This window comes from Leptonychotes weddellii, chromosome 6 (genome assembly GCF_054177405.1).
Source record: "Leptonychotes weddellii isolate Sample4059 chromosome 6, ASM5417740v2, whole genome shotgun sequence".
Lineage (NCBI taxonomy): Eukaryota > Metazoa > Chordata > Mammalia > Carnivora > Phocidae > Leptonychotes > Leptonychotes weddellii.
The window spans coordinates 58,867,237-58,885,688 of NC_138374.1; the positions used below are offsets into that span (position 1 = coordinate 58,867,237).

The following is an 18,452-nucleotide window of genomic DNA, read 5'->3' on the forward strand; positions in this document are numbered from 1 at the left end:
CGCCCCGGTGCACAGAAAGTATTTACCAGCTGTGTTTTCATTTGACCATGTGATCTTGGCTTATTCAATGTTAATAAGGTCTGCTTTGGTTGCTTTAAAAGACTACAGTTTATACATAGTACTGGTCTCATCTTACTGTATATGCAGGGATCTTTTTTTTCTTTTTAAGATTTATTTATTTATTTGAGAGAGAGAGAGAGAGAGAGAGCAGGAGGAGTGGCAGATGGAGTCAAGTAGACTCCTCCCCAGACAGGGAGCCCAAAGCAGGGCTCGATCCCAGGACCCTGAGATCATGACCTGAGCCAAAATCAAGAGCTGGCCGCTTAACTGACTGAGCCACCCAGGCGCCCCTATGTAGGGGGATCTTTGATCAGTGAGGAGCTTGCCTCTGTGACCTGCTAAGGAAATCTTTGTAGCTGTGCAATCAAAAATAATTTGTTGACTCAGTGATTGAAAAGGTGAGTTGCTATTATAAGAGACAGCATAGGGGCAGTACAATAACCTCTCTCTCTTTAAAAAAAAAAAAATTCTGGGATGTCTGGGTGGCTCAGTCAGGTATGTGTCTGCCTTCAGCTCAGGTCATGATCCTAGTGTCCTGGGATCGAGCCCCGCATCAGGCTCCCTGCTCAGCAGGGAGTCTGCTTCTCCCTCTGCCTGCACACCCCCCCCCCCCGCTCTTGTTCTCTCTCGATCTCTCTCAAAAATAAATAAAATCTTAAAAAAATTCTGTTAAAATTATTTAATATCTCAAACCCCTAGAGAAGTACAAAGAATGATATAACGCATTCCCTCTGCACGTTACTGTGAAATTGATCATTGTACTTTCTGTCCCTCCTGCCAGCCCTCTTTTTCTTCATACCGCTTTCACTCTCCACCAAAGTATATAATTTATTTCATTTACTGTCTTGACCCCACTAAAATGTGTCATGAGGGCAGAAAATTCTGACTTTTTGGTTCCCTGCTACACACCCTACTAGCCAGTGGCTGGCATTGTTCACAGTATTTGCATATTGCCCAATAGTGATTGATTAAATGCATTTTCCCATCTTTGCTTCTTTTCATGAAGTAGAGTGCATTTTGGGGCTTCCTTTGCAACTGCAGACTTTCCCCCAAATCAAACCTTCCTTCTTCTTTACCTTCTCAGAGTTAACTAGTATTGTACACCCATTAATCAGTATGTAGAATTGTCTTCAGGTTTTGAGTTATTTATATACATGGTAATATAACCTCCTGGTTTAGCCCTGAACTACATGCAGCACTGGGGTCGGGGGACAAACCCAGAGAAGTCCTGGTATGAGTGGTAAGCCGAGCTCCCCCAAACCCTCTCTAAGGAGGACTTTCCATGTGCCTTGAATAAATGCTGAAACAAGCAGGGTGATTCATGTACCAGACAGCAATTAAGCTTTAACATCAAAGAATGAACCTGTCTCGGTTTTCTCAATTAAAGTTTAAGAACTAGATGCACTTAATGTGTCTGTGCCAGGAAATTGGCCATTTCTTTGCAGTTTTCTCCAAATAAGGGGGTCCTAATAGTCCAATCAAAAAATCTCATTAACAAAGTTTAAATGGCTTACTATTCTCAGTAAAACTTTTTTCCTTCCTTTAGTTGAGACGAGAGAAGATCGACCTTGAAAATACTTTGGAACAAGAACAGGAAGCGCTAGTTAATCGTCTCTGGAAAAGGATGGACAAACTTGAAGCTGAAAAGCGGTTTGTTTTAGTCTTGCTATTCAGTGTGGGGCGTGTGCACGGCCAGGGCATGCTCTGGGTGTGACTGACAAATAGGAAAGGGGCGTTTTAGTTCCTTGGGTGATGCACATCATTTTAATTTGCCAAACCAAAAAAATGTTGAAAGCCTTCTGAATTCTCATGTTGGTCACGTCTTTATATTTCTCTCTTATAGTCCCAGTAAAATTTCCTTTCATTTGGGACAAAGGCTATGAAAAAATTAGTCACCTTCAAATTGTTCGGGAAAGATGGTTGCAATTTCAGCTTTTTACCTTACTGAACTGGCTTCCCCGGTTTTCTCAAGTGCTTAGGATGTGTACTATGTATGCTTAATTATGACACATCTCTAGAATGTACTTCATCAGGAAGACTGAGATTTTCATAGGAAAACTATTATCAATTGACTTGAAAACTTACTGTAAATACTTGTACATAGTTAAGGTTAGGAATCATTTTGCTAAATGTATGTACATGGATGTGAAATGTCATTCAACAGCAGACATTTCTTGACCCCCTTCGTGCCCTAATTTTTAAGTACCGCATACATTGAATGGGGGTGACGGAGCAGGACTTGAAGAATGTCAGGGGTTTCTGTATGTGGGATGTGTGTGTGGGGGGTGTAGAAAGGGAGTTTTTAAAAAATATTCATTAATCTACTTCACTAGGATCTTTTTGCTAACCAGAGGCTTTGGCCATAACTATTTGGTTTGGATGAACATCCATAAGTTATTTTGAGTTCATCTCTAAATTTGCAAAATATAGTCCTATCACAGGCTTTAAGAAAAGTGAAAATTAAAGCTATATCTCTAGGGAAATACTCAAGCCGTAGTTGAATTGAGTATGCTTTGCATTATTGTAGTGGTACTAAAAAATTGAATTATGAAAAGGTATTTAATATAATAAATTCAGGGACCATTACAATATTTAACATACCAGTTTTCTCAACAAGGGCAGGCCTGAAGGTGATTCACAATTTGCATTTAGGCAAACTTAAAGGTAAAAAGTTAAAAGCCAAACCAAACCAAGACCCTAGAAGCTTATGAAAGGGGACATAGAGGTCCATTGCCAATCTGTCTTCCTTTGCAGAGCGCAGTTGGGGGTTTTATATGTATAAGTACCAAAGTATTGTGTTAAGCAATATGAAGTATCATGTGGTTGGTGAAAAGCCGTTGAATATTCACGTTCCTTGTGCCTCAAACTAACCGTAATTGGTATAGAAGGTGGGACCACCAATTATTAGCCCAGGGATTGTGGTTTGGTTTTGTTCTTTATCTTTTACCTGTGCTCTGACCAGAAACAAAGGGCCTTCAGCCCAGTTTGCCCTACCCTCAGGATTGGTTTTTCAGGAAGGAAATTTTAGAAGTAGAGTCTGTGTGGCATCACCTTCCAAGGGGGACCATAGTACATAGTTCGGAAGTGTTGACCAGAAAAGCATTGAGAGTGAAATTTCTTTAGTATCTCCGTTTCCGCAAACAAATGTGATTCATTTAGTCAGCAGATAATTCTGAGTGCCTACTCTATACCAGGCATAATAATCAGAAGCAAATGCTGGAGAGTTTTTCACTAATGCTTAATTACCAGTGGTCATTTAAAAGAAAAAAAGGAGGGTGGATCCTTCAGCTCTGCCCTTTGACCTTGACCTGGATATTAGGTAAGGGAGACCAGAAGTGGATATAAAATGGGCAGAGCCTGAGTTCGACAACCCTGTGAATTCCGGTGATTCACAGGAGCTTGCTATGAAAACAAACCCTCCAGCTAGTATGTTGTTTTGTCTTTTAAGGCAAACTGTTTTTCATTGTTGGAATTTTTCTTTTCACTGAAGAATCCTGCAGGAGAAATTAGACCAGCCAGTCTCTGCTCCCCCGTCGCCTAGAGACATCTCCATGGAGATAGACTCTCCAGAAAACATGATGCGCCACATCAGGTTTTTAAAGAACGAAGTGGAGAGGCTGAAGAAGCAGCTGAGAGCCGCTCAGTTACAGCGTATGTCACCTCTGATTTCACTGGTCTTCTGTGGGCACAATCAACCCGTTTACCAAGCACAGGCTTTTACCAGTATTTACCATGGAATTTGCATAGATCAAATCCATCCTGTATTTCATTACCAATACATGCGTGTAGAAATCTTTCTATCATCCTGGAATGGATTATTTTTGAAAGTATTATAGTAGGACAGGAAAATAGTTTACAATACTTGTTGAAAATCAAATAATTTCAGGAGGGTCCAGAATCGGGTACTATTTTTGGTCTTCTCCTTGTGTTCATCTCTAGGATTGTAGTCACAAATGTACTTTGGGGAATTAAGGCAGAGAATAGTGTTTATCGTCCTTACTACTAAATTTTAGCTTCAGCTAACATTTGTTCATTGTACTTGAAGAATAAATGCTTTAAAAATGCAGCCTTATTGTTTGGGAAAATGTCCAGATATTGAGTTGGAAATCAGAGGAACTAGATTTCTGAACACTTGATTAGGTCACTGTGCATTTCCTCGGGTCTTTCCTGTTTCTGCGCACAGGCTGCTCAGATGCATTTGACTGGACAGTGTGGCGCAGGGAAGAGCGCTTCTCCCTCTCGCCCCGACCCCCTGCTGCACATTTTTTTATTGATTCTTCCAGGTACATGTATGTGTCTGTATGAACTTATTTTATACTAAAAGCAGCACCGTGAACACACTCTTTTGTGTTTTTCTGTTTGTACTTACCGTATCTTGTAAGTTTTTTCTTGCCAATACATGTAGAGAGCTGTCTGGTTCCCTTTTTAAAAGGCTGCTTAGTATTCGGTTCTATGGATACACTAGTGCCTTCTTATCTACATAGCTTTGCTTTCCATTGTGTCAGCCCGGTCGGGAGGCGGGTGGCCCTCCTGCCTTACCGTCAGAAGGGCAGCAGAAGCCTGATGATATGTCACAATGCCTATGTCATTCCCCACACTTCATCTCCTCACGTAGGCATTGTATCATGTCACATCATCACAAGGAGGGTGAGTACAGCACACTAAGATATTTTGAGAGTGTTGGGGAGGAAGAATTTCCTCTGCCTTTCAAGGTTTTTCTGGCTGGACTAAGAATCAAATTGACGTGAGACAGATTAACAGGAGAAAATCAAATTTAGTAGCATATGTATGTGGGACTCTACACAGACATGGAAATTCCAAGGACAGTCAGGCAACGGGAAGCTTATATGAGCTAAAGAGAAGGGTGGGGGTCTGAGGATACAAAGGGAGACAGACCATTAGCAGGAAGATGAGAGGAGAGGTTTAGAAAACAAAGGTTGCCCTATTATGTAGATAAGTTTTCTAGATAAAGAAGAATCTCTGTGAATAGCTGTCTTCCTGATAAAGGCAGGCAGTTGAGGGGGTAGTAAAGAGCTCTTCCTGACTCTGCTGGGTGTGGATTGCTTTACCTCAAAATACTGTTCCTGCCAAAGTGGCCCATCTTGGAGTGGCCTGCCCTTGGCCTCTACAAGAGAAACCAGGACCACGTCATATAACTTTTATTACATTATATTGTTAAAATTGTTCTAGTTTATTATTACTTCGTTAATCTCTTACTGTGCCTAATTTAGAAATTAAACTTTATCATAGGTGTGTATATTTAGGAAAAAACATACATGGTATATTCAGGGTTTGCGGTCATCCTCAGTTTCAGGCATCCACTGAGGGTCTTAGAACATATGGCCCATGGATGCTGTATATCATAATTTATTTAACTAGTCCCATACCAACGGACCCGTTTTGGTTGTCATGCTGCCACCACAATGAACATCTGTGTCCCCACATTTGACACCTGAGCAAGAACACCAGGATAAACTCTAGAAGTGGATTTATGGAGTCCAGGGAATGTGCATTTAAAATTTCAGTGATTCTTTATGTTTTCTTCTCTAAAGTTCATTGCAAGTTCTAGTCCAGTAGTGCATCTGGGTTGGTGACTCAGGATCATCCTTGGAACCTGTAAGAAATAGTGTTAGTTTCCTCATGTTGCTGTAACAAATGACCACAACCTTAGTTGCTTAAAGCAACACAAATGTGTTAAAGTACAGTTCTGAAGGTCTGTGGTCCAAAATAGGTCTCGTTGTACTAAAATCAAGGTGTCAGCAGGGCTGGTTTCTTGTAAAAGGCTTTAAGGGAGACTCTGTTTCCTTGCTTTTCCCAGCTTTTAGAGGTTGCGTGTTTTGTTTTTTTTTTTTTTTTTGAGGTTGCGTGTTTTGGCTCATAGCCCCTTCCCTGCTTTGGCAGCACTCCTGCCTGCATCCATGGGCGCATCTTTTCACTTTGACCCCCTGCCTCTTTCTTATGAGACCCTGGGATGACATTTGCCTAGCCAGATAATCCAGGATAAATTCCCATCTCAAGGTCCTTAACTTAATCATATCTGCAAAGTCCCTTTTGCCTCGTAAGGTAACATCGTCCCAGGCCTCAGGGATTAGGATGTGGACATCTTTGGGGGTTCATCATTCTGTCTAACTTAATATGGGTTTCTGGGCTTACCCTAGGAGTAGAAACTGGTTCTCCAATTTTTTTAATACAAGGAATTCTGATGTGTACCTTGGGTTGAGAACCATGACATACATTTTATGAAAACAAATCAGTGAATTCTCAAATACTAGATATGTTAGGATATTTTTTGAGTTTTTGGGGTGCTGGACAGACAGAGGTCTTTTCGTGCCTTCCTGAACTCCTTTCAGTGCCATCGGCTTTCTCGTGTATACTTCTCTTGTGCCCCAGACAAAATCTTTAGAGGAAATTGAGGAGGAATTTTTCATTCCCTTTACTTTCTTCTTATGGCACTATTTGGTCTTTGAAGAGATTGCAGATGCAAACAGAGGCATCCATAAGTGCGATTTCGATTTTTGTGAGGGCAGAGAAAGCTGACTGGAAGGAGGGACATGTGGCACCCACCTGGCTCACAGCTGGTCTGAATTGGTTTAGAAGATGAGTTAGTGACTGAGGTCAGGTAGCCCGCCTCCCTGGGCTGCTTCTGGATACTTGGCTCCTCACCCTCCAGGTCTGGCTGTATCAGAACTTGAACCTGTCTCCCAATAGGTCTCAGCTCGGGATGAACATAAGAATCCCTTGGGGACTGTTCAGTATAGCGGTGGAGAGGCTTCATTCACAGGATTTTGATCTGTTTGGGGTGGGTCTGGGTACCAGCATTTTCTAACTGTAAACTTGAAAGCGGATGCAAAATGTACAGGCCACCTTTGGATCATAGGAGACCCACCTGTTTGGAGTCCGTCTGGAAGTCACCAAGTGTTCCAAGATGGCTGAAGATGGCGGAAGCATCAGGTGTGGCCCCTAAGTCTTAGGGAGCTCTTTGTGAGAGAAGGTGACAGGGTGACTCATGGGAGTAAATCCAGTCTTGAAATCAAGTGTCACCGGTGATGTGCCAGCAGAGGGCACCCAAGGAATACCGTGGTGTCAGTCATCTGAGGCTGGTCTGTAACACCTAGAGGTGATGGGCCCGGTGCCTTCTCTGTCCTCTGGCTTCTGGGTTAATTGCCCAGATGCCAGGAAAGTCCTCCGGCCATCACTCCCACTAACTGATGTTCTTGTGTATAGATTATTGTTTAAGGATTCCCCTGCTGATTTCCCCAGATGCTAAAGGGTTGCATCTGAAAGACGGTGTTTTCTCTTAAACGATTTTTCTTGAAGCCTCATAAATCCTCAGTTCTCTAAAGCTTTCCTATTTATGGAAAAGAAAGGCAGCTTGCTCCAACAGCTGCTCCTCTTGTTCTAGAAACAATAATACTCCAAGGGGCCAATATAGTGCTTCCTGTAGAGCTAGTGAAAAATTCTACAGGCTTGCATATTTGTGGTGAAATAATTTAAATTGTTTATATTAAAAGTGTACTTTGTAAATATCTTCCCAGCATGCCTTCAATTAAAGAGATTTTTGCATCTGGATTAGGCAGCAGGGTTTCTGGTTATATTGAAAACAACTGAGGGATTTAGTTTTTAGTGCACATAATAGTGTTTAATAACTTAGTGTTTTTGGTATTTTTATTTGAATTTCTAAAATAAGGATATTCAAGAGCTTTTATTTATTCTGTAATGATGCTGTCTTGGAAATCATTGAATACTTATCATCAGAAGTCATTATTTGCTAAAACACCATACCTTCATAGAGGTGCTTAAAACTGAAACTAATTGGATGGACTTAGGAGTTGAAGTAGGGTCACTTTGTGGGAAAGAAGTGATCAGTATGGAATTCTACTGCTTCTTTCCTTAAAAGAATTTGGAGTGGACTAATAATATGGAGCAGTAAGCTGTAGGTCTCTCTTAAACATGATCGGGCAGATACTGAATTTTATATTAATATTATTTTGGTGACTTAACATATTCTGTCAGCAAAGGGGCCGGGTGGGGGCAAGTTTTACCATTCATTGGAATGCTCCAGGGAACTCGGCACAAGGAGAGTCTAGAGCCTCATGAAGAGGTCAGCCCCACATTTCAGATTCCTGTAGAGTAAATCTGATGCGCTCAGCTGGTTCCAGCGTCCCACCCTGAAGCTAATCAGCTTTGGCCTAGGAAACCAGTCCTGTAGCAGGGGCCTTGTCATATGGGGCAGCTCCTGAGGGACAGGTATATGGGTCTTTACCTGCTGTAGAGAGGCTGTGCATGAGTCAGGGAAAGAGTCTCACAGAAGTTAGACTTGACAGATTCACCTAAAGTTGTTTACTGTGTCAGTTTCTGTTTTTATAAACAGAATTCTGACTTACCGAGTGTGTGCTAGTGCCCTGGTCCTCACTGGTGTGCTAACAGGTGTGACTGGAGCTGAGCGGCAGCAGACTCGGGTTGAATGGGGGTCCCTGGGCTGGGTCCCGCCCCCCCGCCCCGTCCCCCGTGGGCTGCAGCAGCGCGCAGGGCTCTGGTAGCTGCTGTTCACCATTTCCTCCTCCACATGTGGCACTTTAGAAGGCACCTAAGTGGGAGCGAAGATACCTGACCTCCCAGTGCCATGCCCCTTCTTCTGTTATTCTGTAAATGCAAATTGTTGGCAAACTTGGGTACGTGGGGTAAACTTTGAATGCAGGTCTCCTGTGTGTGGGAGAGGGAGCACATTCTTTGTGGCCTAGGAGCCAGACTGCAGTCTTCTCAGTTCAGGTTTGAGTATGATTGCACGAAACGTAGTTGAATCGAGAATTCTGGCTTTTCAGATTCTGAGAAAATGGCCCAATATCTGGAGGAGGAGCGCCACATGCGGGAGGAGAACCTGCGACTGCAGAGGAAGCTGCAGAGAGAGATGGAGAGAAGAGAGGCCCTGTGTCGACAGCTGTCCGAGAGCGAGTCCAGCCTGGAGATGGATGACGAAAGGTGTGCGTGCGTCTCGTGAGCCTTGGGAGCAAACCAAACCAGACCAGCCTCCAGGGGGTCTCCCTTCACGTCCGGGTAGACATGGGAGGAGGCGGCCCTACACTTCCGGGTGCTGCCGACGACCCCCACCACCTCAGAATACATGCTGAGCCTGGGGAAAATGGAGAAGATGGACCATTTTCCTGAATCACAGAAAGACCACGAAGAGGTTGCCTTTCCAAAATTACGTGGTCGAGAGAGAAATGGAGGGTTATGTATAGAGAGACAGTGTGTGCATAGTTGTTGAGTTTGTCTCATCCTGCACTGTGTCTGTTTAAAGTATGGGAGCATCTTATGTCCTAGACGTTGATGAGCAGGCATCATGCGGCCTGAGGGAACCCACGCGTGCCTGGGTTGAAGGATCAGCAGGAGGCAGATGGAGGTTGCTGAAAGGCAGAGGCCTTGCATTAACAACTTGGAAACTTCTGGGCCTTATTGCAGCTACTTTAAAAAAACTTAAACCAGTGCATCCCATTTATCTGCTCAAGAGTCTGTGTCAGACCCCCTTATTGTCCCACCAAGAAATGGGCTGAAATAAGAGGGTCATCTGTGGTTAACTAGAGGAAATGGTCCCAGCATTTCTCTCATCCAGAGTCCCAATTTGAAAAAATTAAAATTGTTCAATCAGCAGAGAAACCCAGCATTTGGGAAATTGGGCTTTCCCTGAACCAGATCATTTCTGCAAAGAAATGCTCTGTTCTGGATCAGGTTGCCCTGGCCTTACGTGTCGGTATCTGAGTGTGAGGGGTGAGCCCAGGGTCTGCTAATGACCACGATGAATCATCTTGACTGTTGACACCAAAACACATCAAAATCACTTCCTTTCTCTTTCCGTAACTGGATAGATCCAGAGGGTTATTAACAAAGCTTTTGATAAATTTGCTGTAGACAATGGTATTACCATTTTAAGAGAAATCTGAGATTTTCTATAATGAAGGTCTATATTTTTATAATAAAAACTTATAAAAACAGAATAATGGGTTATCATTTAAAATAGCTGTGTGCTTCCTCATTTGAAAAGAATAAAGATTATTCTTTCTCAAAAGTTTGTATCATAAAACTATTACCTTACCTTGAATTTCACGGATTTTTTTTTCTAAGATTTTATTTATTTGTTTGTCAGAGAGCACAAGCGGGAGGAGCGGCAGGCTCCCCACTGAGCAAGGGGCCTGATGCAGGACTTGATCCCAGGACCCTGGGATCATGACCTGAGCCAAAAGCAGATGCTTAACCGACTGAGTCACCCAGGCGTCTCTCACTGATTTCTTTCCAACAGTGTTCCCTTCTCTCTGAAATCCTTGGCCTCTGAAAGCCATTTGACTAAAAACATCAGCTAGAATACCAAATAACTATTTTATTAACTACCTTAAGACACGGAGCAGACCATGAATTAACACTACACAGTGCCTTGTACTTGATTCTGAGTAGGACACACTGTGAGGGGCAGTATCTTCCGACCATGGTGAAAATACTGAAGCTACTTCAGGCTTCCAGATAAATATGTATATATTTTTTCCCAGAACTGGTATTTATTTACTCCAGAAGATTTGCCTTGTCTGTCATAGGTCACATTATCCCAGCTAGAGTACCGCTGTCCAAAAAAGATTTCTCCTCTCCCTGTTAGGAATGATGATGTCACATTTGCGGGAAAGAAAATAGTTGGAAACTTAAGATGTCTACAAGTGTGCTTATTCCTTAAAGAGCAAGAGGCGGTTTTCGCTGTCTAGCGGGCCGTAGGGTAGAGGCAGGCCCTGGTGCCGCCGTGGCGGGCTGCTCTAGAGGGCAGGCAGAGGTCACCGAGGGGGTCTAGTTGACAGCTGCAGGGCAGATTTGGGAGCCTGGTTTTCTTTAAGCCAAATGACCCAGCATGGAAATGGCTGTGTTAACGTTCTTCTCAGGAACGATGGACAGTCGGGGCCAGGATCTTCCCTGGGTTAGAGAGCCCTGCACGCACCACTGTTGCTTCCTTTGGCTGCGAGGCCTATGAAGGGTAGCTGATGGGGAAGTCCCTCAAGCAGAGATTTCTCCTTGTCAGCATTCTGTGCTCGTTCACAGAGTGAAGGCTGACCATCAGGCCTGAGGATCCTCAGGTCTGGTGTGGCTTCCACGTCCAGGAAGAAGTCTGAGCCGGCAAGCTGTGGCCAAGCGTGACTGCAGTAGGTGTGCGACGCTGGGTCTTCCGCCAGTTCACGGGAATACCGTTACCTTTAAGCTTTAATTTTATTTTTTAATTTATTTTTAATCAACATATTTTTTCCATTACCTTTAAGCTTTAATTTGATGACATAAATCTTAAAGGGCTTGATTGGGTTTGAGTTGCAAATAACAATTTAAATTAAATGTAGCCATCAAAACATGAATGTGTCTATAATCCTTGGGACAACGGAGGTAGATTGCTACATAGCTGTTCTATGATGAAGAAAAGCCCAGCCCTCTCTGTTGTATGACACAGTTCTGTTAGTAGGCCTCCCCCTGGAGCTAGAACATTCCAGATGTCCCTAACCTGTATCCCAAGGGAGAGGGGCTTGCCAAGCAAGCAGTGGAGCCTTGTGACCCCCAAGTCTGCTTTATACATGTCTCCTCGCTATAGCATCACTCTCTAAATATCCCAACGTTTGACCTCAAGATATGAACCCCAAACATTATCTCATAGGAGCTCCCTTAAGAACTCTTGAAATGCACACAGTTCTGATACCTACCCCCCCTCTCCTCTTAGGTATTTTAACGAGATGTCTGCACAAGGATTAAGACCTCGCACTGTGTCCAGCCCGATCCCTTACACACCTTCTCCAAGTTCAAGCAGGCCTATATCGCCCGGTGAGTACACATTCTCAGCTACTTCTGTGAATGATTTCTGGTACATTTAATAGGCATCCCCAAATACGGTCCCTCCTAGCGTATAAAAGTCTTGTAAGCAGAGGGAGAACAGTCATGTGTTTTTCAGAAACATCAAAAACAAATCACCATCACCCAGCTGCTGAACCTCTGAAACAAATAATGCAATATATGTTAAGAACCATGAGAGACTATGGACTCTGAGAAACAAACTGAGGGTTCTAGAGGGGAGGGGGGTGGGAGGATGGGTTAGCCTGGTGATGGGTATTAAAGAGGGCACGTTCTGCATGGAGCACTGGGTGTTATGCACAAACAATGAATCATGGAGCACTCCATCAAAAACTAATGATGTTATGTATGGTGATTAACATAACAATAAAAAATTTTTAAAAGATCACTATCAAGACTGAGTTTTAGCCTGAAATTTTTAAGCACAAATGTTACAGTGCTAGCTGGTGTTTTTTAATTTTTTTGTTGTTGTTGAAAAGGAATTTAACTCCAAATAACCTTTTTAAAAAGACTGTCTTTGACTGATTTTAAGTACCAGTGTATTGACAAAGCCTTGGACAGATGTCTAAGATGGATCGTAACGCATCTCCTGTGGGTTCTATTATTATGTTCTACGTACATCATTTCATTTTTACCCTCAGAATAATTAATGTAGGCATCATTTTACCCATGTTAATGTTGAGGAAGCAGTGATTCAGAAGTTCGGTGGCTCTTGGTCACAGGTCCAGGAAGCAGCGGGGCGGGTCGGGTCTTGCTTCCCAAGCCTGCGTTCTTTGGAGCACAAGCTGCCTCCCGAGATTCCCTGTGACTGGTGAGCAGGCCTGGGCCCTGGTAGGCAGGCCCTGCAAGAAGAAACTGGCCTTGCTTTTGGCCTTGCTCCTGCGTCTGGCTTTGCTTCTCAGAAGCCTTTCCCTCAAAGGCGTGCTTGTCTCATCTGACCCCGAAAACTTCCCCCCCCCCTCCCCGCCCAGGGTCTCTGGCTCAGAACCAGCACAGCATGGGGCTTTCAGGCCAGGAGGGCAAGTAAATGATCCAGCAAGGAAGAAAGGAAGCAGGGGCGGGGGACTGGCGAAGGGAGTGGAGGGAGGAAAGCAAAGGTAGCAAGCCAGAGGATCGCATCTTGTGACTGAAGGGACAAGTCTGAGTTTCTTGTGCTTGCTGGTAAAAAGAGCTGGGGAGAAAGAGAGAGAGAGAGTGTGTGTGTGTGTAAAGAGTGTGTGTCTGTGTGTGTGGTGGGGGGAGGAGAGAAAGAGTGTGTGTGTGTGTGTGTGGTGGGGGGAGGAGTTCCACAGCAGAATAAAGTGAGGTGCCTGCTTGGAAGGGTGGCGGCAGGAAAGGCTTTGTGGGTTTGGCCAGCAGAACAGCTGCCTGTTAGGGACCCTGTCACTTGGGCTGTTGTAACCGTGGACAGCAAGGAATGCCCTTTAGGTGGACGAGGGGAAATGTGGCAGCAGCACATGTAGCCACAGACACACCGAGGTTAGGCTCCTGCCCAGTGCTCTGCTGCTGTGACCTTTCTTTCTTTTTTTTTTTTTTTTAAAGAGGAGAAATCAAAAGACAGTCCAGCACAAAGCATGGCAACTTTTGTCCAGTTGGGAGAGGGTTAAGAGGAGCTGTTTGCAAACCAAAAGGGCTTCGTGTCCTGGATCAGTACGTGATCATCCCCCTTGTTCTTGCCCCAAGGATGCTCTGGTATCTGTGCCTCCTGTTCTCTGGTGGCCTTTAAATCTCTCCGAAACTCCCCTTCCTTGCTGCCTCTCAATTTTCCCCAAATAGCACTTGGGTTTCATTACCATGATAAAGGTCTTTGCCTTCTGATTTATTGATGTAAAAGGAAGGCATGCATTAGGAAGAAGCAATATGGAGGGTGGCTTTTATAGTTGATGGTGATGCTGATTCATATTCAGTATAATTTAGCCTTCTGTTTGATTTATTTAAACCTAAAGAAATCCTTAGAGGCATGTATTTTCCAATTCATTAAGTCTAATAATGTGATCATTGAATAAAGAAAAAGCAAAAGTCAGACCTTGGTTGGGAATATACTTCTATTGTAACAGATATTCTACAGGAAAATCTTACTCTGTGTACATAATTTGGACTTTCACTGTACCTGTCCCTATATTGGGGACTTGCCTATATAGACGAGCCATTTGCTTTTCCTTAAACTAAGTAATAAGTAACACCTAGATTTTTTTTTTCTTTCAGCCAGCCTAAGTGAGAAGAACATTTGTGTCTTATTTTAAGTTCTATAATATCATCAAAGTAGATTTTATCTCCTATTTGGCAGCAGAATTACTCCTAATCTAGTCCCTTGCAGTCCTATACATAGTACATCAGCAAAGCCTGAATTTTCAAGTTTGCTTTTCAATTTCATTTTTATTGGAAGAAGTTGTGGTGCTCATATTAAGAATATCTAATCACTTTCTAGTGGAATTATGTTGTTTTTATATGTATATATAGTTTTCATTTCCATTTTAATCATTTTGGCTCATTTTCATTTCCATTTTAATCATTTTGGCTCATTTCTTCCCTTACCATTTCTGATTAACATTGGCAGTCTTGCATTTCATCAAGTTGTTGAAATATTTTAAGTTCTCGTTCAGTTTGATTGAAAGATGTATTTCCTAGAACTTATCAAAGATCCTCTTCTCACTAATGTACGGACTTACATATGTGGATTATGTATGGGGAGAGTATTACTTGTCAACAGTTATCTTTCAGGTTGTCCATTATTTTAAGCAGCCTAACATCAAGATGCTCCCAATTAGCATATTTTGATGTGTCTAAATCACAGATGGGGAACAATGAACTTTGAAAAAGGGTCTACACCCCACTAGCAACAAGCATACCCGCTGCCCAGATCTTTGTTTCTAATTCTGTTCTCCAGTGAAAAGAACTGGGAACTCCTTGGAGAAATGGATGTTTCTAGGGCTTGGAGCAGGGAATGTATGGGATGAACCTGGAAAATCTGGTAATGCTGCAGAGTAAGGAGGTGCTCAGAAAATAGCAAAATGGAGGTATGTGGAAGAGACACAGGTGCCAACAGAAAGAGCCCCCACAGGCCAAAGCTGGAATAATCTGAGCCACAAAAGAAATAATGATGTGTTAGATTATAACCCAAACATAAAATAAATATCCATGAGTTCATACTAATATAAATAAATGACGGACTAAATAAACAAGGTAGAAGAGACAAATCTGTCCTTCGAAAGAATTCCACATAATTTATGTGGATACTCTGCTCTCAAGGAAGTAGACATAACTCTTCACTCTTTAAATGTGGTAGGACATAGGGTCTTCCCTCCAAAGAGTAAGTGTGGTAAAGGGAAAAAAAGAGTAGCTTTACAGTGGGGAGAGTTGACAAACATGGCCTCAGGGTCCACGTCGACAGTGGGGGGCCATTGTCCATAGCACATACCCTTGATGTGATGAAAATGGCACTTTACCTCTTTGGACTTCTTCCAAAAAACCCGTAACCCAGTCTAACCACGTGGAAGACGTCAGACAGATCCCAGCTCAGGGATAGTCTGTCTGCAGAATACCTGATTGATATACTGCAAATGTGACAAGCTCATCAAAAACAAGGAGAATTGAGGAACTGCCTCAGCTGAGAGGTGCCTAAGGAGACCTGACAGATATTAAGTGGCATCCAAATGGGATCCTGGAACAAAAAAGGGACATTAGGTAAAACTTCAGGATATCCAGAGAAGTGTGGATCTGAGTTAATAATAATGTTATCAGTATCGGTTTATTGGTTGTTTTTTTTTAAGACTTTATTATTTGATAGAGAGAGCATAAGCAGGGGGAGCGACAGGCAGAGGGAGAAGCAGACTCCCCACTGAGCAGGGAGCCTGATGCGGGACTTGATCCCAGGACCCTGGGATCATGACCTGAGCCGAAGGCAGACGCTTAACTGACTGAGCCACCCAGGTGCCCCTTGGTTTATTAGTTGTGACGAATGTATTATACTAGCATAAGTTGTTAATAATAGGGGAGTGAGCATGGGCCATACAGGAACTGTCTGTATTACTCTTGCCACTTTTCTGTAAACCTAACACTATTCTAGAATTAAAAGTTTATTTTTAAAGAAAGCCAGAGAAATAGGTGAGATGTCACCTAGTCCTAGTAGATAAAGGGAGCAGAGAAAAGCCCTCCTGTCTGATCTTGAAGCAACTGTGTTATTTGGAGGTCAAGTACGGGAGGAAAACCTGGCGAAGGAGATTGGGAAGTGGCTACCAGGGGAGTGGAAAGAAAATTGGAATATGATCTCACTGAAGTTAAGACAAAGCCTTTCACCGAGAAGAGAGTGGTCGGCTTTGTCAGAGGCTCTCCAAGGTCAAGTACAATGAGGAGTGGAGAATGGTTGTCGCAACCAGCGGCACGGAAACACTGCTGACCTTGCAAGAGCAGCGCTGATGGAGTGATGGGGACTGAGCCAAATTAGGGAGATTTAAAGAGGAAATTGTGTCTATATTTGAATTTTTGCAAAGACCGTGGTCTTACGTGTAACTTCTAGAACTAAAATATCTTAAAATTATAATCTAAAATATCTTAAAAGGAAGAAAGCTTTGTGCCTTTAGTTTGGCTCTACAATTTTTTTTTTTTCATTAGCCAAAAGATACTAAAGAAAATTTGGGGACAATTAGACGGGTATAAGCAGAAATAAAGTCATCCAGAATCCTATCCAAAGGTGGTGTTTTTAGGTGTCTCCTCTCCCTACCCCTTTCTGCTGCAATGTTCCTTTAGATAGTTGGTTTCACACAGATTATACACTTCTCTACTTGCTTCATTTTGCTTAGTGGTTTTTGTCATGAATTGCTTTTAATTAATCATCTTTTAAAGTTGCAGCCTTGAGCTTGTGGACAGTGAAATAAAGTCTTAACCATTTTCACTTTAGTTAATGCATTTCTATATGAAAGCAAGAGAAATCTATTGTAGCAATAGCTTCGAAAAGACACAGTATTTGATTTATTAGTAGACTGGTGTTTGGGGTTTGGCATTTTCAACCTAGGTATTTTTGGATTCTCATCCTGTATTGATTTCGTGGGCCAGAGGGTCAGACACATGATGATTAGAACTTAAGGGAAACAAAAAGTACTAAGGTATGGTCTGGCCTCTAAGAGCTTATCATCAACAATAGGGCCTGGGGAAGGGTTGCGGGGGTGGACAAACAAGAAACTCTTTACAAGAAACTTTACAAGGCCACGCATAATGAATTTTATGCAGAAGGTGAAATAGCTGAATTGCAGGACATCCACTCCGTGGAGGGTTATATACTGTACAACTTCATTTCTGGAACATTCTCAAAGTGACAACATTACAGTGACAGGGAACAGATCAGTCATTGCTGGGGCGTAGGATGACAGGGAAGGTGTGCCGAGTGAAAGGACTGACACGAGGGGGTTTCTTTGTGGTGATGGAGCAGTTCTGCAGCTGATTGTGATGACAGTTACTCTAATCTACACATGTGATCAAATTACTTTGAGCTGTGTACACACGTGCACACAGGAAGAGTACAGTAAACTCTGATGGAGTCCAACTCCAGTCTGTGCCTTCGTCACTAGGAGGGACCTGTGTCAGTCTCCTGGGGTTGATACTGTGCTGTGCTTCTAGAACAGCTCGTTGGTGGAGGCTGGCTGCAGGGCCCACGGGAACCCTGTAGTGTGTGTGCAATTTCATGCGAGTGGTAAACGGTTTCAAAATAAAAAGTTATAATTGAAAAAAATCTAAATAATTTAAGAAGAGATTCAAAGAAGAGAGAGCTACCCAGCTTTGAGCACTTTTGAGATGGGCCTTAAAGGAGCTTCATGAGCTGAAGCTTAATGAGGCTATCGTTGGCCAGGCACACTGAGCACTGTGATATTTACTCACTTCATCCCCACAGCAACCTTGTGAGGCCACTACAGTAATCTCATTTTACGGTCGATGGATCTGAAGTCCACTGTCACTCAGTGCCAAGTGGCAGAACTAGAGCTAATATGGCCGTTGGCTCTAGGATCTAGGCTGTTTGCCTCTTCAGAGGCTCATTGAGGTCCCGATTGACAGGGGAGAAAGTACAGAGAAGCTACCCCAGGCAAAGGGCATGATGTGAACTGAAGTAGAGGTCAGAATCAAGAGTGCTAAGGTCACTGTGGTTCTTAACCACGGGCTGCCCTGAGGCCCTGTTCCCATAGATTCTGTTTTCATCTGATTTGGGCCTGAGCGAGGGCTTTGATACTCTGTGTTGGGAACCACTGACCTACAATATTAAGAGATAGTTTGGAGCCAAGTGCAGAGGCCTTTATAATATCCAGAGAAGAGATTTCTTTTTTTTCCTTAGTTTAGGTAGACAATAGGAAGGCTTTGAAGATTGTTGAGTAGTGTCTAACATACCAGTAATTAACCTTGTAATGCTACAAAATAGGCTGCATCTTTATTATTATTATGAGCTTCTCTGTCTTGGGATAAGGATCCATTTTCATAGCCTTTCTCTTAAATTTCATCACTTTCATAAGAAACAGAATTAGGGTTGTATTCCTCAGAGCTGTTTT

At 43.0% G+C, this 18,452-nt stretch overlaps 1 protein-coding gene across 1 annotated transcript in view; it reads left to right on the plus strand.

Annotated features, from left to right (window-relative positions):
- The window catches only part of CCDC6 (coiled-coil domain containing 6), a 93,720-nt gene extending 77,194 nt beyond the window's left edge, over nt 1-16,526 (plus strand). Inside the window, exons 4-7 of the mRNA XM_081824222.1 lie at nt 1,607-1,710; nt 3,551-3,711; nt 8,883-9,039; nt 11,795-16,526. Coding sequence (XP_081680348.1) covers nt 1,607-1,710; nt 3,551-3,711; nt 8,883-9,039; nt 11,795-11,945 — 573 coding nt within the window. The 3' untranslated portion in view covers nt 11,946-16,526. The remainder of the gene's footprint in view (nt 1-1,606; nt 1,711-3,550; nt 3,712-8,882; nt 9,040-11,794) is intronic.
- The last annotated feature ends 1,926 nt before the right edge of the window (nt 16,527-18,452 follow it).